General features: G+C 37.3%; 3 protein-coding genes across 3 annotated transcripts in view; 1 reads left to right on the forward strand and 2 right to left on the reverse strand.

The window, feature by feature from the left end:
- Window positions 1–2,726: 2,726 nt before the first annotated feature.
- Window positions 2,727–8,561, reverse strand: fstb (follistatin b; the record flags this gene model as incomplete). Its single annotated transcript, XM_081354578.1, is given in 7 exon segments — window positions 2,727–2,989; window positions 5,301–5,534; window positions 5,808–6,032; window positions 6,908–7,126; window positions 7,361–7,552; window positions 8,320–8,408; window positions 8,410–8,561. Coding segments are annotated over 7 exon segments (1,194 nt in total). The 3' UTR covers window positions 2,727–2,906.
- A 4,231-nt stretch (window positions 8,562–12,792) lies between these two features.
- Window positions 12,793–17,311, forward strand: LOC308683830 (molybdopterin synthase catalytic subunit). Its single transcript, XM_081354621.1, has 5 exons — window positions 12,793–12,931; window positions 13,052–13,168; window positions 15,687–15,840; window positions 15,935–16,058; window positions 17,177–17,311. Exons 2-5 carry the CDS (start codon window positions 13,054–13,056, stop codon window positions 17,261–17,263), a joined length of 480 nt encoding a protein of 159 aa, XP_081210747.1. The 5' UTR covers window positions 12,793–12,931; window positions 13,052–13,053; the 3' UTR covers window positions 17,264–17,311.
- itga2.2 (integrin, alpha 2 (CD49B, alpha 2 subunit of VLA-2 receptor), tandem duplicate 2) overlaps window positions 17,302–24,689 on the reverse strand; it is a 30,221-nt gene continuing 22,833 nt past the window's right edge. Inside the window, exons 20-29 of the mRNA XM_081354619.1 lie at window positions 24,541–24,633; window positions 24,388–24,464; window positions 24,186–24,269; window positions 23,081–23,183; window positions 22,836–22,946; window positions 22,612–22,722; window positions 22,235–22,348; window positions 20,997–21,086; window positions 20,775–20,891; window positions 17,302–20,695 (exon numbers count right to left, since the gene is read on the reverse strand). Of these exons, the coding sequence (XP_081210745.1) occupies window positions 20,600–20,695; window positions 20,775–20,891; window positions 20,997–21,086; window positions 22,235–22,348; window positions 22,612–22,722; window positions 22,836–22,946; window positions 23,081–23,183; window positions 24,186–24,269; window positions 24,388–24,464; window positions 24,541–24,633 (996 nt within the window). The 3' untranslated portion in view covers window positions 17,302–20,599. The remainder of the gene's footprint in view (window positions 20,696–20,774; window positions 20,892–20,996; window positions 21,087–22,234; window positions 22,349–22,611; window positions 22,723–22,835; window positions 22,947–23,080; window positions 23,184–24,185; window positions 24,270–24,387; window positions 24,465–24,540; window positions 24,634–24,689) is intronic.

Here is a 24,689-nt window from a genome sequence, read left to right on the forward strand (position 1 = left end):
ATTTTTATCATTTTATGATGGTTGTGTACAGGCACTGCCAACACACATTTCAGTACAATCAACTTGTAAAAGTGCATGTACCATTATATGACCCCTTTAAACCAGTACAGCCTGCTTGTAAGTTCATTAAAAGAGCTGCTAATAAGAGACATGAAGACAGCTCAGTATGAAGGTGATAATTTTGCGGTAAACAGACTTTTTGTCTTCACATTCAATTCAGTATACAAACACATTCTCAACTTGGGTAAAATATGTTTTCTTTCGCTGTTAATTCATCAGTGAAAGCTTGATTATGTGCTGCGCCTTACAAGAAACCCTTTTCTTTTCAAAGAGAAAAATATTTTTTCTTTTTGGAGCTTGACAGCCAGGATTCAATTCTGTTGAAGAGTTGCATAACAATTCACTTTGGAACACATTAGGAAAGATATTACACGTTTTTAAGAGTTTTTTTTTTTAACTGGACAACACAGCAAAAATACTACATAGGAAGGGATTTCTTTCCATATGATATAATATTCCACAAAATAATTATAATATAAATCCTTATTATAGTAATGTCAAGGGATTTTAACTCTATCAGCGTAACAATGGGAAAAAGTCTCTCCTCTATAATGTAATGTCAGCTGTTTCTTAACATCGTTATAGTGGCTGCCTGCTATTTTTCCAAAACAAGCTTGAGACAGTGACACCGTGTTCACTCCTGATTACCATCTTCCTCGTCGCAGGCATTTCAGATATGATTACTCTTCGCTGTCTCTGCGCTATCACAGATGCTGCTCAGCAGGTATCAGCGGGACCGGGCGCCCATATTCCCCCTGCCCACTGCTGATTCAGCTGTCCCGCGAGAGAAGAGAGATCTTCCCTGCCAGCACAGACAGACCTCACCTTACTGAACACTTACTTCAGTTTCAGTGAAGCCAAAGTAAATTATCACTGGGGCTATTTGTAAATAGCTTAATTTAGGAATAGTTCCCCCCCAAAATGAATATTATCCCATAATTTACTCGCCCTCAAGCCATCCTAGGTGTATATGACTTCATTATTTCAGCCGAACACAATCAGAGTTATATTATATTAATAATATCCTGGCTCTTCCAAGCTTTATAACGGGAGTGAATAGTGTCCGAGTTTTTTAAGCTCCAAAACGCACATCCATCCATCATAAAACGTAATCCATACTGCTCCGGGGGTTAATAAATGTTTTCCGAAGCGAAGCCATCGAGTCGAGTTCCGGCCGGAAGAATGACCTCTGACCCAACTTATAAAGTACCTCCTCTTCTTTTATATCGAAATCCTCTGGTATATTTTTTGAAACTTCTTGTTTTAGACTTCTAATCCCTGCCCGCGATTTTGTTTTGCTGTGTCCTCTGTGCTTCCTTGTTTGTCAATTCTCACCTAAACACTATGTTTCACGTCATACTTCGGGTCAGAGGTCACCCCTCCGCCAGAACTCGACTCTCTTGTGATCGCGCGTACGGCCGTTTCTGGAAGCCAGTGATTATTGTTTATAAATTTTTAAATATGGATATTTTTCTTGAAAAATGCAAAATGCAAATTGTGGTGTGAACTCTGCTATTCTTTTATATGTAGAAAGATTTTAGGACTATATCTGTTAACTGTATAGATATCGTCCTGGGTATGAACTGTTCTTTAGAGTCTAGAAAGAAATGTTGATATACAAAGGCGCCTGAGCACAATATCTGATGAAGGAAAAAAGAAGAGTTTTCCCACACTGTCTGAAAAACATCTCTGTGGGTTTGAATTAACGATAAGCGTCTAATGAAGCCTTGCAAAGCAAAGAGGTGGTGACGCTCTCCTTTACAATTAGCCGTCTGTGAAACTTCCTGGCAAATTAGTTTCTCCACTGCAGCTCAGACAGTTCCGGTGGCTTCTGCAGAACTTAGATTGGTGCGTGTGTGTGTGTGTGAGTGTGTGTGTTCAGATCAATCTGCTTGAGACTAGCATGGAATAACAAATTCCCACTTTAAGGATTCAAGGTCAGGGCCAATTACGTTCTGAAGGAATTTTCAAAATCCCAACATTGGATTATAGATTTAAAATGACAAGATTTACACTTCACACATTTAGGAATAATACTCTTAGTAACTGAAGTAGATTTTTCAGATTTTACTCCTTATACTGCATCTTTACAAATGGCATCATTAACTTTATATACATTAAACATTTACAAACAAATACAAAACTATAAATTTATAGCTGGATCTCTAAAATAAAAAAGACAAACAATATATGGCAAGAAAACAATACTTGATTAATTATATACAATTTATGATAAACGATTCCTCTTGTCTCAGCCGCCACATTAAAACAGGAAACATATTGGCAGAAAATAGCATCAAGGGTATATTTTGATTTTATAAAACACAATGCATTGATTCCAACATTATTTCCGTCAAATAAAACCACTGTTTTTGGTGTGTGTGTGTCAAAATCATACATAGACTTTACTGAGAAAAAAAAGCTGCTTTTGTCAGCTTTGATTGTAAACCGAAGCAGATCTATGCTAAATACATTTATTAGTGAACATTAGATTGCAAATAAATAAAACACATGCAAGTTTTGCTGCAGATATTCCATTTGGGAGGATGACAAAAACCGTTTAAGCTCTTTTTCTTCACAAATCGTAACATACACTTTTCAAAACACACACAGAGTTACATTGCACATTATAATAAATAATATTCTTCCAAAGACGACAAAGAAAAGACGGTAGACAGTTCATTTATTCAGACTATAAATGTATAAATAAGAAGACAAAAATGTATAAATAAACATCTAGACCAATAAGCATCTTCCACATGTCTGCGGAAAATAAATAAGAGTACATGTATGTACAGTATGAACATGACTCTGTGCTTAAATGGAGTCCTGCTGTTGAATGTGATTTATCCAGTCAGTAACAGAGATAGATGGCTATAATCCGCGTAATCTTCATCATCCTCCTCTTCGTCCGTCTCTTCTGAGAGCGCTGCGGAGGAATATAGCAGCTGTTGCATTAGTATAAAACACAACAGCATTCAGGCACAGAGTCTTACTGCATGACTTCTTGCATCTTTCTCCCAAAGCATCTCTAACAATGCTTTGCGATTCACACAAAGTGGTGGGATCACAGCTGAGGGTTGAAGGAGAGCCTGGGATTGAATTTCTCTGTGGAATGGGGCCTTACCTCTGTCTTTTATTAGCCGAGACAATTTCTTGCATTTGTCAAGTCATTGTACAGAATCGGATCAAATCAAGCAAAGAGACATTGCGTAATCCCTTCTTATAAACAAAAATATTGCTTTTGTGGAAGATGACGAATACCACACACAGACTCGGGCTGGTTAAAGATGGTTCTACTTTAAGGCATTAACAAATGTTCTAACTTATCACTGAACCATCTAAACATGTTCATACTAAACATAAAATCGCATTTTTTCCACATGAGATTTGTTATGTCCCACATTTGAACCATTATAAGGTTAGAACAAAAGAAGTGACATTGTCTAGAAACATTTTACGGGAAGGTATGTTCACACCAAGAACGATAACGACAAAGATAACTATATTAGCGTCCACACCAGCGGACGATATCGTTCTGTTTATTCCAAGCGCTCGCTTGTCTGTCACTTTAAATGCTTGAGCACGTTACCGGATGGATTCTGATTGGCTGTCAGTGCTTTTATCATTCAGCTGGATAAAATCGTTCTGAAAGTGATTCCTTAGCAAATAATTTAAATATACAGAACAATATATTACATTACATTGAATAATACATAAGGAAGTGCTGCTTTTCATATATTGAAAAATATGTGACAATATATTTACTCTTTACGTGAGTTACTTTCACTCAATTGAGTTATGTTTGTGCAACACAAAGTATCTGAGTTGAATTTACGAGGAAAGTTGTGTTGGTATTACATAAAGGTGCATGTTGAAAACATGTAAAGTCGAATTGGTCAAACACAAATTAGTTGAGTTCAAAATACTCAATTCTCATGCAAATAGTTGCCTTTTTAGTTAAACCAAGGCAATATTTTGCTTGAGAATACATTAGAAATGCTTGAGAAATTGAAGGCAATCAGTTTCCACACACTGTAAAAATATTGCCTTGGTGTAACTCAAAAAAGTTGAGGCAACTATTTGCATGAGAATTTAGAGTATTTTGAACTCAACTAATCTGTGTTTGACCAGTTAGACTTTACATGTTTTCAACATGCACATTAATCAACATTTATTCAAACCATTTAATATATAGATCATAAATATATGTAAATATGTTTTCTTTGCGTAAGGGAATATCTTTTCTGTGCCTATAAAAATCCTTAGCGTTATCTTTATAGTTATAGTCCTTGTTGGTGTGAACGGCCCTCAAGTTGCTTTTTCATTAAAAAATAACATTTTCACATTGCGCAAAATGGACATAACAAATCGACAGTGAAAAAAATGGTTGAGTTTCCCTTTATTACATAAAGATGATAGACAAAGATGTTAGGTGGGGTCAGAAATTAAATTCCGCGGACAATATTTGCCTCTTGGAATTGATTTTCTGGGCATATATTTCTAAACCATATAAAACACACGCACACACACAGCATACCAACCATTTCAAAAACTTCAATTAAAATATATGTCAGAAATATATCTATGTATTAAAATACATGTTAAAAAAACTTTTTTTTGCCCCCGTGTTTTACATTTCTAGGGCATTTTTGTCACTTTCAGTGGTATTTTTGCCCCAAACACTGGTATATTTCTGAGCGTGCACCATAATGGCGACAGGTTTGCTTTTCTTTGTCCATAACACACATGCCCATCTGTATCACGCGATCATCATCGCGGAGCCGGCCAGCCACAGGCAGAGACAACACAAAACAGAGCACGCTAAGTGAGTTTACGTCCCTATGTAATTTCCACATGACTCGTCACGTTTCTGTCTATGATGCACAGATAGTGTAACCATTGCGGAGGAGCAGCATGTTCAGAACTGTCTCGCATCCCAAACGGAAATCCTTCCAGACTCGACCTCAAGGATTTCGGCTTAACCTCATTTAAGACATCAATAGATGAGCAAGAGAACATCTGCACCGTCCTGGACACTTCTAATGCATCAGAGCGTCTCATTGCCTCTGAGTTAAAACACAGAATGTCTTTGCGCGAGGAAGCCGAATACATGCTCTCGGACAGTCCTTGTGTTTCTTTTTGGGGGCAATGGGAGGGGTGAGAAAGAGGGGTGTTTATCTGGCAGGGGGTGGGAATGCGGGACAAGGGTGCGGCCAGGCTTAGCATCCTCTACTTACAGTTGCAGGAGCCCGAGTGTTTGACTTCCAGGACGAGGCCCAAAGAGCAGGCGGCCTGCCTCATGGAGCACTCGCTCGGGTAGGTGACGTTGTCGCTGGCGCAGACGCTGTCGCCCGGTCGACTCTCGGGACAGGAGTCCTCCTCGCACGCCGCGCAGCGCCCCCGTCCCGTACGCTTATCCCACAGACACTTCCGTCCCTCCCGGCATTTGATGTCTTCACAGGACCTGGCGTCTGAAGCATAGCAGACGGACCAAATGAGAAAGTTATCCCAAAAAATATGATTTCACTTTGTGTAAAACCACTGCTTTGGGCCACACTGAATGTTAATTTTAGTCTTGTTTCACTCAGTGTGGTTTGAGGAGGTATTAAATAACGCAGAAAAGCAGCAACAGTCACTGCTACCCATGTGAAACATGAATGTGTTATTGCAACAGAAAACAGAGTAATGAGAACCACATGTTTAAGGAGGATTGTGCAAGCGCAAGATTTGAGTCTTATTCTCACCTATGCATTTCCCCTCGTAGGCTACTCCAATGGAGCGTCCCATGATGCACGTGGCCCTTCGGAGATGGCAGGTGCTGACATACACGATCCCGTCGTTCCCGCACAGGTACTGCTCCGGCGAGGTCACCTCAGGGCAGAGCCGGTTGCAGGTCACGCAGTAGGCGTTGTTGGTCTGGTCCAGTACACACGTTGAGCTTCCAGGACAACGCACGTCATAGCATGACTCTGTCGAAAAATAATATCCTGTCAAATTTGGCAGATTCTGTAGCTAACAAGCTTTCACACACTTAATTAAAACTAGCTTATGCATAAAAGCACATCTTGTATTTATTCTCTCTCTATAGATATTTTGGTGGGCATAATATTTTTATCATTCTGTTCATTTTAATGCACATTTGAGTTAGAGATTAAGAATTAAGCCTTGCTTAGTCAACGTGAAATGACACTCGCCACCATTTAACTTCTGTAATGTGACGTATTTCTGAGAGAAAAAGGATATTCTGTGAAACATTTAGTTTGGGACTTAAATTTTCCATATTCATTGGATTAAAAGTGGGTGCTAATTAAAAGAACGTAACCGAAAATGCAAGTTTGCTTAAAAAAAATCCAGTAACACTTTACAATAAGGTTAAATAGTTAACATTAGTTAATGTATTAACTAACATGAACTAACAATGAACAAAACATATTTTATTAATCTTTGTTAATGTTAGTTAATAAAAATACAGCTGTTCATTGTTTGTTCATGTCAGCTCACAGTGCATTAACTAATGTTAACAAATACAACCTTTGATTTTAATAATGTATTAGTAAATGTTGAAATATTAACTAAGATTAATAAATGCTGAAGTAGTATTGTTCATTGTTCATGTTAACTAATGAACCTTATTGTAAAGTGTTACCAAAAATCCTATATTATCCAATAGGTGATGCCACCGGTAAAAAAAGTTGTTTCCGAGGCAGAGCAGGTTATTATTTTTTGGATTGAAGATTACAAAGACATTCTTTTTTCTTTGGAAGAATGTTCACCGATGATTTGCGCGCAACAAAACTAATCAATCAAGTAGATTTTGTTTTCTTTTTCTCTTGAGTGACCGTACTTTTGCATTTTCCCTGGTACTGCGCAGTCAGGTCAGGGTGTCTCTTGCACTTGGCCCTAAGGAGTACACACTCGTTCTGGTACGTTTTCCCATCGGAGCCACACACGCGCCCTTTAAAGGTGACATTGGAGCAGTCTGGAGCGCACACGCAGCGCGGCTTATTCCGCTTGTTCATTTTGCACCTCTTTCCAGGACCACAGTCCACATTTTCACAAGTCTCTGTAGAATCAATAAAGAAGGTTATGAATAACTGACATATCAGTTCTGTATGTATAAATAGTTGTGGTTTAAACGTGGTCATGTCATTTCTGACTGACAAAGGGTTGCACTATTTATATGCTATATACCATACTCAAGTGTTCCTAATGTCCCAAATGTCCTGTCTGAAATCGAAATCTAATTTTTCAGATTACTTCCAGTCATTCAAATGATGAAAACACTCTTATGCGGTACCTTTGCAAGGTATGCAGTTTGGTGCGCCGCCATTGAAGATCAGCCACCGGAAGAGTGTGTTATTGGGTACATCCTCCTCGGTCCACGCCGTGCCCAGACGACCACTTCTACAACAGTCTTCCCGGCTCATCCCAGACATGTACAGAACCTGGCATCTCCCGTTCTTGCCCTGCTGAAGCCAGCAGTTGCCAGCTGAAAAGAGTCACTTTATTACCCCCTCATACATGCCGAATACTATTCTGCTCATTCATCACTAATAGAATGAAGCTAACTGGAGGCAATTAGTGCCCATAACCACTTCGGACAATCAAAACAGACAATGACCGATTCTTAATTTTTTACCTTGGGTCACCTCAATATTGAATATCTGGTTGCATCTTTAGTGCCAAGTTGCTTTATGTCTATAAAATGTCCATAGATTTTTGCTGGATCCAGGTAAAAGATCAAACAAACATTTGAAAATGATTTAAGAGGTCTTTTTAAAGAAACTTGGGTTGAAATTCCAAATGTTCAAAGAGTTCTTCTGCCATCTGAATCCACTCAAACTCTTCAGAAACACTATATTGAGGTTGTGCAAGCGTTTTGTGCCTTGCACGGAAACATGCTCAACCGTTTAGACATAATGCCATTATAAACATAATAAATGGAGAGAGAAAAATACCCCACTTACTGCACAAAGTTTAACATCATCTAAACATACGAATCACTTAAAGATCAGGAAGGTGCCTGCAAAGATATGGTTCCTTTTCTAATGAGTTTCGACTATAAATTCTAATAGCTAGGTGTCTTGAAAACAAGTTCACTTATCATTTTTTTAGTTTTTACGCATGAGAGGCGCCAGCGCGCAAACGCACCATTCAACCTTCTCAAGTCCAAGTCAATGCATTCATGGTTTTAACACTGCATAATATTCCTCATTCAGAATTAAAACAGCTCGCAAAGCATAAATGCCACTTTACCTTGTACTTTCTGCTGTTCCATCAAGTGCGCGAACCATATGAGGAGCGCGATCACGCCCTGGCGGAGCCGCGGTAACTGTAGCATCCTCAGAAAAAGTGGAGACAGACGGACTACAGACAGACAGATGTTCTCCCGATGCTTCGCACTCAGTGACTGTCATACACACGGAATCCGTCTCGCTTTTTAAATCTATATGGGGTCTCGAGTTGGATGCCTGTGGTGGGCGGTCTTCATACTTCATAGGGGGTGGGGAGAGCATTGTAATAGTTTGCTCACCGAAATTTATCAGGTGACATTTAAGTCTAGAAACTTTCTCCTCTCAAGAGCAACATTATGATTTGGGGCTATGTTTTTAATAGGGTTCAAAGAGTTGGATAACAGCAGCAAAGTGATTTGGGGCTCTGTTTGCATTTGCTGTGGATAACAGGCTGATTATTACAACAGTTATTTGATATAAATAGTTTTTCTCTCAACATATGCCAAACTTTGAGTTTGAACTGTATCAAACAGAACCCGGTTCTGGTAAATTACAGAATAAATAGTTTATTTTTGATGTGATTAAAAAAGATTTAAAAAACTTTGATTGTTGTAGGATTGTAAATATTCTCAGAAAATTCAAATGCTCAGTGTTAATACATTGGGAGGTGCAATCTGAGGCTAAATAAAATGTAAGGTAACACTTTATTTTACAGTGTCCTTGTTACACGTAGTTACAAATCATGCATAATTACATGTAACTAAGCCTAAACCACACCTCAATCCTAACCCTAACACGGTTGGTTAATTATTACACAATACTTAAATGTATAATTACACTGTAACACGGACACCTTAAAATAAAGTGTAACCAAATGTATATGGAATAGAGCTGTGCCCAAAGTAACAGGGCTGACAGTTTTATACTTCCTATTGCCATTACTAGCCCTGCGCTCGAGGTCTTGAAAGGTGTCTAAAAGAAAGGGAAATTAGGTTTAAATTCATGTGATATTCCTGCAAATATTTTCTGTACAAAATCATGGCAACTTGGTAACAGGGTTGACTATTTAAAATCGCACCAGCCGACAAACATAATAATATATAAGATGATGAAAGAGAGTTCACAAGGGGATGAGACTGGTATTATGAGATATTTTTTAGTTATGAAATTGTACAGTTTTATACAGAAAAGGTAAGTTACAGTTAACAGGGCTGATGCCTAACTTGGAATTTTGTCTTTTTTTATTAAAAATGTCTATTAACATACCTAATAGAATACATACAAAAGTTACTGTTTTTTGCTGATGTGTTAAAAATGCCTAGAATATCACATAAGTTAAAGTCAGTTTTTACACGTCAATGCTGGACATGATGGCCTATCTAACAGTAGTATACTATAATATTACTATCAACTGTCACTTAAAAAAAAAAAAAGTTCACTCCATGTCAGTGAATATAGTTGATTGTACAGCAAACCAGAACATATGAATAGACAATATGTCCATCAATGCAACAGCATCTCTGTGCCGTGGGATTCATATGAACTATTTGAGACCTCTGCTTTGAATAGATCCAGACAGTTTTCCATCCATTTCAGTTTGGACGATAAGCGTTAATCTTTTAAAGTGGTCTATTACTGTGAATTCATGACGGTAATAATAGACTCAAGGATACGGTCATTCTAATAATAGTTGAGACAGTTGTTTGGTCCTCCCCAGGGTCAAACCTGTAAATATAGCACAACAAATCCTTCTTCAAAAGGAAGCAATCGGGTGTTGAGTTACACCCCGTCTACACAACTAGTGACGCGACACGACAAACTCCTGTGACGCTGCTGACGTCGTGAACTTGCAGTGTAGGCCAGGAGTTTAGATGAGGCGTTACGTCCATGCAAATAAGTTCTTATCAGATACTATAAATGTTCTTTATTGGCTTCTGTGGTTCCATGAAGAACCGTTAACATACGGAATCTTATTAAAATGTTCATAACTCATTTTTTAAAAACTGTTCACTGAAAGGTTCTTTGAGGAACTGAAAATAGTTCTTCTGTTGCATCGCTACAAACAGCAATATATTCACTGATAAAGAGTGAACTGGGCCATTCACCAACCTCAGAGTTCAATGTCCTTACATATAATGTATTTACACTTTCTTAATGGTTACTATATTTAGAGACTTGTGTAAAACACTACACACATATATAACATTTATAAGCTTCAAGTATACAAGAAAAATAAAATAAAAACAACGGATCAAACGCACGTCTCGCCATTATTATAACATGTAAAAGGTTTTGGAACCTTTATTTTAAAGTGTAGTACTTATTCCTTATTTAACTATTACAATACTGACAAGTGACTTCAATTAGTAGGACATTTTTGCCATTGAATTAAGAATAAGGATTGTGGCTCAGGAATGTTAAGCCATTTAAATGGCATCTCGAACAAGAAAAAATGTAGGGCATGACTTGATTTTGTCCAGAATTGATTGGATTGTGGTTTGCTATTGGTGGATCTCATGTGAGTGACAGGTTACCCCGCCCTCCTGCCAGTAAACACGTCATCAGAGAAGAGATGAGCTGCAAGAGGGAGGGGAAGTTATTTTGATTAAAGATTACAAGGGTACATGGATAAAAAAAAAAAACGAATAAATCATTTATAATAGACTAAATACGGCAATATTCCATTAAAAAAATATTGTCAATTTTGATTTCATGGTGACTTAGTAGGCCCACTGGTAACATAAAATATATACTAGTTTTAAGAGATAAATGTTGAATCGGCTTGCCAGATTTGTCTGAGGTAGCCGCTGCCTTGCTGTCCCTCTGTCGGGAAATTGGGAGAAATGCAAGACTCTGCAAGTGTCTCCTACCACACGTTGTTAACAACTATCACTGTGAAACGGGGACATACGTTGCACAGCTGTGGTCTGTGGTTAGAGATGTCACTGGATTGATCGAATGCCACACAGAATCGTCTTACTGAACAACAACAGCCATCGGCTGTTTAATAATGGCGAGACGTGCGTTTGATCCGTTGTTTTTATTTTATGTTTCTTGTATACTTGAAGCTTACAAATGTCATATATGTATGTAGTGTTTTAGCCTACACGAGTCTCTAAATATAGTAACCATTAAGAAAGTTCTTTATACATTATATTTAAGGACATTGAACTCTGAGGTTGGTGAATGGCCCAGTGAGACATGTGAATTTGGATTTGGAGACATCTGCCGGTGAATGATGGAAATGCGGAGCTAATTTCAGGAACGGGTTAAATAGGATAAAGGATAGGATAAAATGATAAAATCTTACAGAATACATAATAGAGGAGGAAAAGTGCGAATTTATAAATTTGAATTTTAAGCCTTTAAATTTATTGAATTCCTGAATAAACAAAGCATGATCCGTCTGTTTCCTGGCCATGAGTCAGCTGACCTGAAGCAGAACCAATGGGATTCGGGCTATGAGGAAGACGAGCTCGAGCCTCTAGCTGACAGCAGCAGCACGCGCTGCGAGTGTTTGAACTTTGCATGTGTGTCCGGCCAATGTACATACATGACTACCGAGGTAAGTCTGCTTTTAAAATATTAATTTTTTTTTCATTATATTACTTAATAAAACATTTTCTGAGCAATAACCTGCATGCAAAAATAAAAAAAACGAATCACATTTACATAAACTTGAATGTTTTGCCAACAGTTACGAAATTGTCCATATTATCATAACAGCCCATATGTCTACACGTTAAGCAGGTGTCGGTTCTGTACTTTGCAAAAAGTGCCGAATTAACAGGACTTAAAGCGGAGAACATCACTGTTCCGTCAAACATAACATCTCTACAGCTGTGGCAGGATTTGGAGACCAGACATCCGAGGTGAATTATTATCACAGCTATATTGTAGGATTTTTAAATCAGTGATATTTACACTGCAAGTGATCGACGCATTATTATCAAAAAAATGCCCTCAGTCCAACAACCAGAGACTTTGTTTATGCGTTGCGCTCCTTTGCAGTGTACAACTTCACATTGTTATATTGTTATTAACAACATTAGTATTACATATGGTAATTGTTATTGTTATTTAATATATATTTTTACTTGTAATATTAATTATTTGACGTAATAATTGTTATTATGTGTGTATTATTATTAATAATAATAAAGTAATACATATTTATAATGTTACTTTCTGGCATATTATGTTAACTAACTTTATCATGTCATTCATATATATATATGTGTGTGTGTTTCATGTAGTAATATTGGGTATTTGCAGTGTCAAATATTTCATGCATATGCACAAGTGTCTTTCTTTGCCTTCTGAAGACTTGTTTAAATTGTATTGTACTATACATGCTCTAAATCATATAAATAATGCTTATAATAACAAATGATCTGTTGTAAACTATTATTTTCTGATTGAGCATCTGTTAATTTTTATTTTATTTTCTATTCGTTATGTTCTGAATCTGATGAGATGTTATCTTGTTTGCCAGACTGTCTGTGTTACGGGATCAGGTGGTCCTGGCAGTGCGGCAGGAGTACGTGCCTCTGGGTGCGCAGCCCTTGACCCTCAGAGAGGGAGACGAGGTGGCCGTCATACCACCCCTTAGTGGAGGGTAACGAACTACCAAGGTGAGCATCAAATCTGATAGCCTACCTGTCTGTCTGTATATATATTACCATGCTTTTTGTTTATATATATATATAACTTTTTTGTTTAATGTTTTATAATGTTTTCTGATTTTTTGAAAGGTATGGCTGCAGATCAGGGTCAAGATCTAATTACACTCACGACGGACAAGCTTTCTGCTGATGGCGTCTCTGAATCTGTGACGTGTCCCTCCTGTGGCGCTATATCTCTGTTTATTGGTCAGTCTTTTGTAGTTGAATCATTGCTTCTGTTTAGAGTTGGCCTTCTTATAGATACATATCATTTTTTTTGTTTATGATTAATTTAAACATTTTAGACACACAAGATCATTACAAAAAAGGATTTAGAGAGCACCGCCCCCCACCAAATAAAACAAAACTAAATAAAATAATAGTGCTGTCGATTTAACATGTTCATTTAATTATGTAGTTATGGGAAAAAATAACTCATTATGATTATTAACGCCTTTAACGCACCAACAACAGCCTATAGAATGACCCTAAAATTCAAGATCAGGGCAAAAATGCCCTGTATGAGATTTTATCTCACATTTATATGATATGATATAGTTAAGCAATATCACACGAGTGCTGTTTTTGTCCCGAATTGGATGAGTGCAAATGTGATATTGATTTTATACAACAATTCAATAAATACGAAGTTAATATTATGTCATATTTTAGACACAAAATTGTCTGTTTTAGAAAAAAATGAAAATAGCAGAACTGTTGTGCGTCTTCGAGCAACACACAGCAGTGTTTAGTTTCTGAATGAATCCGTGTGGTGAACCAATGATTCATTGGCCCATTCATAAAGAGAGCCATTAACTTAATTTCTGAATGAATCATCCGTTTGAACATATCAAATGAATGACTCAATGACTAACTCATTTAGACATTTTCTGCCACCTACTGGCAGTTTTAGTTTCTTATTTATAGTATTATTTCATTAAAGGTGCATTGCGCAAGTCTCTGAGTTTTTGCAGAACTATGCCCCCTCTGGCGGCAAGCGAAACTGCAACCAGAGGTGTGCACGCTCACGGACAAAAGTTTTCTTTTTTTTATCTTACGTGGAGTTTGCGTTGGTGTTTGAAATGAACTATAAGCAGGTCTCTTACAATCCATCTTCTACGGAGAATGCCGGCGAATACACAAACCTGCCAGGCATAGCTATGTGAGCGTGCCGTGAACGCGCATGACGTCGAGCCCAGTCTAAAATTCCGGCCCGAATCCCTCTTATTTATTTTACTTTACAGGATTATAGAGACAATCTCAGTGATCAGAGAAGGGCTCATTCAGCCCATCAGGCAATTGTTTAAGCATGTATGGGTTAGAAAACGGGTATTTTTAACATGAAAAGTTGCTTAATGCACCTTTAAAGGAACCGTATGTAAGAAATGTATTTCAATTAATCATAAAATGGCCCTGATATGTCAATAGACATTAAGAAATCTTGTTCATTTCAAATACTTATATCACTGACAACAGTAGTCCGGCCAGGATATTGTCATTTAAAAGTGATGTTGCAGCCCTCAGCTGATGTTGATGTTGTCATGTTGTGTTTTGGCCTGATGCCCCACCCTCCACCTATCTACCAATCACGAAGTCAGTAGTGTTTCGGCATCCGGGTTGCCAGCTCTGCTCTAGTTACCACAGCTGCAGCTACAAACGTGTCGGATAAAAAATGCCAGCCTATCTGGCAACCTCGAGTCAGGGGGGGGGGGGGAGGGGGAGGGGATACCCCACTCTACAGTAATTTGAAAGTGATTGCAGTAATTGCGGCCACAATCTTACATACGGTTCCTTTAAGAAAATGATTTCATTTTTCAATATTTAAAAAAAACTCATTAAATTTATAGTTCACTCAAAAATGAAAATTCTGTCAATATTTACTCACCCTCATGGCCGGCGTTGAAGCCTAAAAAAGTTAATGTGCCAAACAAAGGAGTTTAGGTCAAGCTGGAGAGTTTTAACATGCAAGAAAGGGCTGACAAATTTGAATACAAATATTGTCAAGGCCCTTGCACACTGAGTCCGAAATTCGCATCCGAAATTTTTCGCACATTAAAAAATAAATACGACCTCACGTTATGTCAATCACGCTTGCGCACTGCCTCCGAAACTTTCGCTCGTCATAAAAAAATTCGGATCAGGTTCGATTTTCTGCGGTTTTCGCATCCGTAGCAAGCGTTTTGAATGGTGTTTTGACAATTCAGAGCCACCGAATCACCAATACGAAAAAAGCCTGTAATTTCTTGAAAAATATTCATTATCCAACATGCGTGAGATGGTGGGTGAGGGCTCTTCCAGTTCAGTCAAATTAGACATCTTAGACATTGCTTTACAAAATTTGTAAAGTGAGTGGACAGTGAAGGACCAGAGCTGGACAGGTCCAAAGCATACGAGTTAGTGTGGCTGGTCCCAAGTGATGCCTATCACATTCTGGATCAACGGTTGGATTCATCCGAGCAAGTCTGCATTTAGACCAGTGGGATCTATGAACCGCCTTGCATTGTATTAGAGCATGACGTGCACAGAGAGACGAGGAGTGAACCCTTTCCAGAACGGCCTCCCATGTTTCTTGGTCTATTTCAGTATTAAGGTTAAAACGGTTAGTTGGTCACATGATGCAAAGGTACCATCCATGTCGAGGAGACCCTGATCCCTCCAACAAGCACATACACCGTCCAGAGCAGAAGGGTGAAATGAAGGATTCGTATGTAATCTCCTTTTTCAGGGACTACCAGAGATAATTTTGAGGGGAAGAAAGTTATACGGCTTGAATATGAGGCGTACATTCCAATGGCAGAGTCAGAACTGAGGAAGATCTGCAGTGACATCAGGACAAAGTGGCCCAGCGTCAGGCACATCAGCATACAACATAGACTTGGGTGAGTCTCGCAGTTTGTTTAGATGATGAGAGTTTATTGCTTGATATTTGCACATCTAAAGAATATCTGTGTTCTTTCCCTGCTCTGTCCACAGTGTGGTTCCTATAACAGAAGCAAGCGTTATAATAGGGATCTCATCGCCGCACAGAAGTGAGTCCCTGGAGGCGGTGAAGTACGGCATCGACACACTCAAAGCCACTGTACCAATCTGGAAAAAGGTATGAACATGCCTAGTAGTGCATGACTTCTGTGTAACCCCAGAGAATGAATAAGGTACAAAAAAGGAGGTGATTAATCTTCAGTAAATGATATTTGTCAGCCTCAGGAGGTCAAAATAAATGTTTATTTCCTTCTTACATTTGATTGGAGGTTTGAAAACCATAATGCGTCACATAAAACCGAATTGTTTGATTCTGTTAATTTCTTGTATTAACAAGCTTAAACACTAAATAGACACAATTGATGCGACTTAAATAAAGTAAAATGTAAATAAAGTAAGCCTGAATAAGTAACAGGGCTGCAGATGTTTCTCAGTTGAGACTAGCTAGCTTTGCGCCAAATGCTTTTTGGTAGTTATTAATAAACTTAAGTTCATAGTAAGTTTTGGACAATATTTAATGAATCACTTTTCCTTGCAAACGTAGTAATAAGTTTGATAAATGCAGTCGACACGATTTGTGTAAGTAATGAGTTTTGTCTTCCTGCCTGAAATGTTACTTTAAGGAATTTTTAACAGTGCAAAGATTACATTTTAATCATTAGAATTATACATTTTTGATGCAATAACTTGAATATAAAGTGTGCATCATGACTTGTGGTTATAATTATTGGATACAGTTGAGAAGGTCAACAACTCAAAAAACAGCAATTTGTCCTGCTAGTTTCCATGTTAGGTTAATAGTATTTAATCAAATAGTTAAAAAAATGTTTAAATAAAAAGGTTATTTGTGCCTCTATTAAGTATAATTAACTTTATTAAGTATTATAGTAATAAAGTTATAAGACATGACAGTCTACCCTGTTTGTGGAACTTTTTGTTTCTTTATAAGAAATGATGGTTACACTTTATTTTAAGGTGACATAGTTACATTGTACTTACTCAAATAAGTGCTGAGTACTATTAATTAACTTTAGAGCTACAGTAATGGTTACTTATAATGAAGTACATGTAGTAATGTGAAACTGTCACCTTAAAATTAAGTGATACCGAAATAAAGTGTTACCGAAATTATAGTTATATAATAACTTGTAACTTGTTAATTATTGCCATCAAAGTGTAATAATTTCTCTTGTGCAATTGTTTACAACATGTTTGTAATTATTTTGTTCTTTTCAGGAAATATATGAGTCTGGGCAGCCTTGCTGGAAAGAGAACAAGGAGTGTTTGTGGGCGGATGATGGAAAAGATTCCAAGGAAAGCTGAACTGTTAAATGAGCAAATGGGCTACAGTAAATCTCGTGAAGCATCTAGACTTTTTTATTGAAAAAATACAAAGCTCAAGTTCTCCTTTAACACCTGATGAAACACAAATACAGATTTTCAACAAACGAGTATATTCTTTCTTTTTTTGTAAAGAATAGAAAGTTTTACAAAGGTACCAGTGCAAAAACATCATGTAAACATTGAGGAAAATCTTGGTTGCTTATGTTGCCTTTGATTAGACAGGCCTCTTTTCCTGTCACACCATCAGTAGACGTTAAAGGAGAACTCCGGTCAATTTTAACATTGAGCTCATTTTTTTGTACATTTGGAGTGCTGTCAATACAGAGAACAACGACAAAAATCGGTGTTGCCTACACCGAGTTATTCTATTTTTAAAATTTGCACCCTGTTGACTTCAATGGGGCAAGTACTAAACCTGCTTTTAGCCTCTTAACATCCTTGATGTGTCATTACAAGTGCACAGGTCATGTGAGTGATTCCTTCAGAGTGAACACGAGTGAATCTGACTGCAGTAGATGTGAAAGATATGGATAAAACTGATGTTATTTAAGCCAGCGCAAATACCTGTGTTTACATCCTGAAGTCCAAAGTAGTCGATTGCCGAGTTCACGCGCGTGATCATAGGTAACTAAACCTGTGCGCGTGAACTCGGCAATCGACTACTTTGGACTTCAACCGAAAACAGGATGTAAACACAGGTATTTGCTCTGGCTTAAATAACATCAGTTTTATACATATCTTTCACATCTACTGCAGTCAGATTCACCCGTGTTCACTCTGAAGGAATCACTCACATTTTCTGTGCACTTGTAATGACACATCAAGGATGTTAAGAGGCTAAAAGCAGGTTTAGTACTTGCCCCATTGAAGTCAACAGGGTGCAAATTTTAAAAATAGAATAACTCAGTGTAGGCAACACCGATTTTTGTCGTTGTTCTCTGTATTGACAGCACTCCAAATGTACAAAAAAATGAGCTCAATGTTAAAATTGACCGGAGTTCTCCTTTAAACCCTGAATTAAGACATAATCATACCTACTTATTTATATTAAAAGTTAACATTATCAGTAATTCCAAGACATTTTAAAGTATTCGAGTGTTTATTAACAAAAGCATTATACACTGCCCGGCCCCAAAAAAAAGTCGCTGTTTGGATTTAAATAGGCAAATGCTTAAGAGTTTATGATTGAATCATAATTGCAATGTTTCTAGCATATTATATATTTGGTAACAGTTCTTCTAACCCCCTAATTGATAGAATGTGTAGATTTTCATTTCTTAAACAGCCATGTAGGAAGACGCATCGTGGCCATATTCCAGGATGACAATGTCAACATTCATCAGGATCAGATTGTGAAAGAATGGTTGTTAGGAGAATGAAGAATCATTTTCACACATGAATCAACACCTCAGAGTCCAGACGTTAACTTCACTGAGAGTCTTTGGGATGTGCTGGAGGAGACTTTACAGAGTGCTGGACTCTTGCATTGTAAATACAAGATCTTGACCAACAATTGATGCACCTCTTGATAGAAATAACATCACAGCATTTATTTCCATTGAGAGGTGCATTCATTTCTGGTCAAGATCTTGTAATATCTTGCTTATTTAAATCCAAACAGTGACTTTTTTTTTGGTCGGGTAGTATATTATGTATACAAGATATATTTTGAGTTTTAATATTAATATTTAAAGTATTCAATATTTTTTTCTCGTTTAGTATCAGTAAATTTCCCTGATGTTTTATGCAGAGTTGCACTGCTTATTACTTTAGTTATTTGCTCATGATTCTTGCATAGAACGGACAAAAGTGGCAGCTGTAGAATTTACAGAAAGAGTTTTACAGTGTGTTGCTTTGGCCATAACACATTTACATTCAATTGTATTTATTTTATGTTATTGCTGAAATGGTTTCACTATGATTTTGTAAACGCTTCACTGATTTAATAAAGCACATAACATAAAGGCCCCGATATACTCAAGGCGAAGTTCTTTTTCGTTCTTGGCTCAGGGGGAAAAGACAGCGAACATCCAGACGCCGCCCACATTTAGTTGAATATGTGAATATGTAAATATGTGACCCTGGACCACAAAACCAGTCTTATGGGTACATTTTTTGAAATTGAGATTTATACATCACCTGAAATATGAATAAATAAGCTTTCCATTGATGCATGGTTTGTTAGGATAGGAGAATATTTGTCCGAGATACAACTATTTGAAAATCTGGAATCTGAGGGTGCAAAAAAATCGAAACATTGAGAAAATCTCCTTTAAAGTTGTCCATTTATGTTCGCGACTGTGCTGCATTCACTCACAAAAAATACATTTTTGATAAATTTAAGGTTAGAAATTTACAAAATATCTTTATGGAACATGATCTTTACTTAATATCCTAAAGATTTTTGGCATAAAAGAAAAATCTATAATTTTGACCCATACAGTGTATTGTTGGCTACTGCCACAAATTTTGTGATCCAGGGTCACATATGTGCTGCAAGCTTTCCTTTCGACAACAAAATAAACAACAAAAATGACAGCGGTGAGAAAACAAGACTTAAAGCATCTGATCATAATGGTGTGGATGTTTGCACAAGCTCTGCAATTCAGCTCTCCAGTCATGTTATTTATATAGCGCTTTATACAATAGATTGCTTTAAAGAAAGCAGCGTTACAGTATTAAACATGAAAATATTATGTCTCTTTTAATTAGAATTACAACTCTCCAGTGTGCTCATGTTTTTACTCGAGTCTGACCTCCAAGGACTGAACAACAGAAGAAATTAACAAGAACGATTTCCACGTCAAAGATGGCTGAGCCACAGCTATTACATAATCGCCACGGACCAATGGAAGGTGTTTATCAGTCAGAACAAACTTTTCCAGAAAGTTCGCTATAGCAAGCTGTTTCAAACTCCAGATTTTGCTTGAAATATATCGGAGCCTTATGTGTTTGGTGATTTTCGTACTCAACTATAAAACAAATGATCAAATGTGTTCAAATAAGAACTCAAAGGTCAGCGTTTTCTCATATGCCAGCATATGACACCAATAATCACAAGACACAATAGTCAAAAAGATCTAGTTAAAAACTAACTACTCAGAGGAAGTGGTAAGACTGTGCCAAAAGATACACCCGCTAGCAGAGAAAAAGCATTTGAGAAATGAACGGGATTGGAATGCCAGTTGTAAGTTAATGCATTGTAATCAACCCGGCAATTTCCAGTTCATTCATTTCACTCTTTCTAACCCTGTCCTGGACATTTGTGTCTGGGAAGAAACCTCTGACATCTCCAAATGAGTCTCGGCCGATCTCTCAGGGCGCCTCACTGTTTTCCTTCAGTTCCTGTTCTTCCCCTTCATTCTCCTCGTTCTTCATCAGCTTTTGATATTTCCTCGTAAAGAATCCAACCTGAACATAAACATATCGGGTTTTAAAGGAAGACAATGGCACAAGGAAACCATTGGGAGGAAAAAGCTAAATTGAGCACCTTCCAAAGCACTGCGACGGCAAGAGCCAATAATAACAGACCGCCAATAACACTCCCTGCAATGACGCCCACTGGAACGTCCCCTTTAGCGCCAGGTTGGCTCACTTTGACTTCAACCTGCAATGAACTCATGTCAATTGTCTCGACATGGGTAATGACTGAAGACGTTTGAAGACGTTTGAGGCAAAGTGTTCAAATGATCCTGCTGTATTTTGACCATACCTTCAGCTGTTTCTGCTCGATGAACAGTAGGTCCGGTTGAGACGTCTCTATATCAGCTCTTACAGAGAGCACGACGTACAGGAAATCAGCCTTAAATGGGCAAACAAACACATTGTTAAAGTCCCCCTGTGGTGAAAATCCAGCTTTTAATGTTGTTTATATGTCGATGTGGTGTTTTTATTATGTTTTAAGTCAAACCATGTGCAAATTCATAAGTCGACACCATTGCTGAGTCTTTTCGCCTCAAAACTGCAGTGAACCAAAGACAGTCTCAAAAACACGGTTTGAAATCGCTGGTGTTTCTGACTTCACAAACTAGCTTGTAACCAATCAGGGGTGCGTTTCCCAAAAGCATCGTTAGCCAACTATGTTTGCAAGTTCCGTCGTTATCAGCTTAGTTCGAAGAGTCAGTGTTTCCCGAAACCATAACGAACATTCGCAAACAGCATCGCAAAGTTATGTAGTTGGATCGACAGCTCTCGACCTGTGGTTAGAAGCAGAGTTTCTAGTTTGCATGACATGTGGACTTAATAAATCCTTATCTTGAGCAAAATAAGCTGACATTCCAATACCATTTCCTGTGTCTTTTATTTAGAATACACATCATTTGCGTCTTTTAGTTTGTCAAGAAATTTATAGCACCGTTTTTGAAGACTGCGCATGTGCGAACGTGCTCTACTATGTAAGAACGAGCCTATGATTGAATCTGGAAATAAAACAAAATAACTGAGAAAAATGAGAAATAGCCCTCAGATGCCATGTCTGTAATTTATAGCAAAACATCTTGCGTTAATTCGAACTCAAACAGATTCATTAAAAGAAGTTATTATACTCCAACACGTGCGTGACGTCATAAACCAGTGTGGTTTCGGGAAACAGTCGTGACTAGCTAGTTGATTTCTTCAACGATGCATCGTACTATGGTACTTAAGCAGCGAGTTGTTCGGGAAACGCACCCCAGATCAATGTGTAATCGTCAATGAGTGGATCTCTGAGCTGGTGTGAGTGAGTGGAGGCGGGGCTCATTTGCATATTCATAGAACAGCATATACTAAATGAGGCAAGTGTGTAGAGTTACATTCAAAGTATTTTAAGGCATGAAGAATTTTATTTCAAGGAAAAAGCATTTAAATATGTAATTTTGGTGATCAAAGATGAGTTTTAAGGGATAAAATGATTGCCTTCAGGTGGACTTTAACCCCAACACTTGAGAAAAGTAATGAGATGAGTTCACTTACCGTTGCAAAGGTGCCTTTCCATATGTTTGTAGTTACATTCAGGTAATAATCATTCTTCTCCTCCAGGTCCTTCAGGACGCATCGCATAAACTGACATGTGGCCGTTTTGCAGTTCTGGCGAACAGATGATCAATACGTTATGGCTTTGCGGATGGAAATTTCAAGACATCCTGTTATTTGTAATCATGAGACAGAATTAGTCATCTTGACTTGTAAATCAACATCTAGATCTAATTAAAAACATTATTACACAAATAATTATTACTGGGTTTCATTCTTCCTTTATTATTACTTCCTTTGTGTGTCGCAATCAATAACAGCAGTGAATGCTTTTTCTCTTTCTTGGATTTCAGGAAAATATTAGATCAAGCACTGACCAGTTCCTCTGTTCCTCTAAAACTCTCCTCGGTGAATCGGGCTGGATAAGGTTTCTGACTGATCTTAAACGGGTCGATCAGATTGCTGTCGGTACAATGGAATTTTTCAGCCTGTTGCAGGAAATATCATCATCAAATAATTTCCACATGCTCAGGCACTGCTTTCAGTCATATATGGATGATTAAATACATTGGGTGTAAAAGAAACTGTTATTGCTCCTCACAGGTGAAGTTTTAATGCTGGTAATGTACAGGAGGGGGTTTCCCGCTTTAGTGCTGCTTGGCAGCGACACGTTGAGGTAAACCAGGCTGACTGGGACAGTTCCTGTAGAAACCTGTAGAAATAAATAAATACACGCACATTAGCAGGCTGAATCACTACCATGAACTTCCTTTTCAGAGCAAACCAACAGATGGTGGTAGTGAACAGCCTGAAGGATTTATCCATTTCACTACAGCATGAACTCACCTTTAAATTGAAGTTAAAAGCTGGTCCGATGTCCTTGTAACCCCTTACTGTGGTTGCAAAATTTTCCTCTTTTTCCAGTAAATAAACATCTAAGTTTGATTCTCTGAAAAAAATTGAAAATAATAAAGACACATTTAAACATTAAGAAATAAATGTTATGATGGGGTTAAAATGTTTTATTTAACTGGATATCATGCAGAAATAGTGGAACCACTCAACATTATTTTAAAAGAGGTTTTATAATGTTTATATCAATAACTAAGTTACTCAGGATTTTTCGCAAGAAGGGTTCCCACACTTTATAACCAATTCACTTTCATGATTTTTTTTCCATGACTTTTCCAAAGTTTGGGATCAGTAAGATATTTAGTAATTCAGAAAATATAGTAAAAACAGCAATATTAAAATACAGTAACTGTTTTCTATTGTAATACATTTTAAAATGTAATTTATTCCTGTGATCAAAGATGAATTTTCAGCAATTTTCAGTCTTCAGTGTCACATGATCCTTAAGAAATCACTCTAATAAGAAACATTTAATAATTTTGTATAAACTGTGATACTTTTTTTGTGATAAATATATAAAGTAAAAAAAAAAAAACAGCATTTATTTGAAATATAAATCGTTTATAACATATAGATGTTTTAACTGCATGGCACTTTCGATCAGTTTAAAGCAACTTTGCAGAATAAACTTTTTTTTTTTTTTTTTTTAAATGCCCAAAGTTTGAACGGTACCGTATGATTACTAGAGGATTTTAAAAAAATCACTTTATCGAGATCACAGTCACAAAGAGCACGTTTTATCAAAAGACATTATTTAAAACAGAGGTAGAAAATTTGACACTGACAGTTTTAATTTCTGAAACTTTTCAATGACATTTTAATATTGTATTAATTTCCAAGAGTGGAAATCACACATTTGAAATGCTCCAATACCATTTAATGCTTTCCTGAAATGTGGGAAACCCTGTACAAGAAAAATGAAACTAGCACAGCTAGTAGACTGCAGAATGCAACAGCTGACCAATCAGAATCAGGCATTCCTGATAGGTGTTTAATAAAGGAAATGTTGTAATGTTATATATAGAGTGTGTTGTCTGACCTGCTGAGGATGATCTCAGAGTTGTATTGGACAGGAATGGATTCATGGAAAATATTATCAGCGGGAGTTTTCTCTGTGCTGTCACTGCAGTGCAAATAAACCAATCAAACATTGATTAATATTAATTCATCTCCTTACACATTACTAAACCTGTGGATCTTGAGCTATGAACTGTCACATATACAGTAATTTCTATATTTACCTTAAAGCCTCAAAGACAACTTTGGCATCTTTTTCAAGCCTTTTCAAGTTAAAGTCAAAGTATACCACAAACGTAACCTGAGGAAAAGTAACAAAATCGTTAAAATCATATCAGGCAGATCTGAAGATGAATGCTCGCAGACGTCGGTCTCACCGATTGGTCTGTCCTCAGGGCTGGATAACTCAATTGGCAGGTGAGTTTGTCTGAATCTTTCATCAGAGTGCACTTCACCTCTGTTTCATCAGTCTGAAAAATCAGAAACAGCTGTTTTGAACACAAGAACATGCCAGTGCTTTTTAAGT

This window comes from Scardinius erythrophthalmus (genome assembly GCF_964197995.2).
Source record: "Scardinius erythrophthalmus genome assembly, chromosome: 23".
Lineage (NCBI taxonomy): Eukaryota > Metazoa > Chordata > Actinopteri > Cypriniformes > Leuciscidae > Scardinius > Scardinius erythrophthalmus.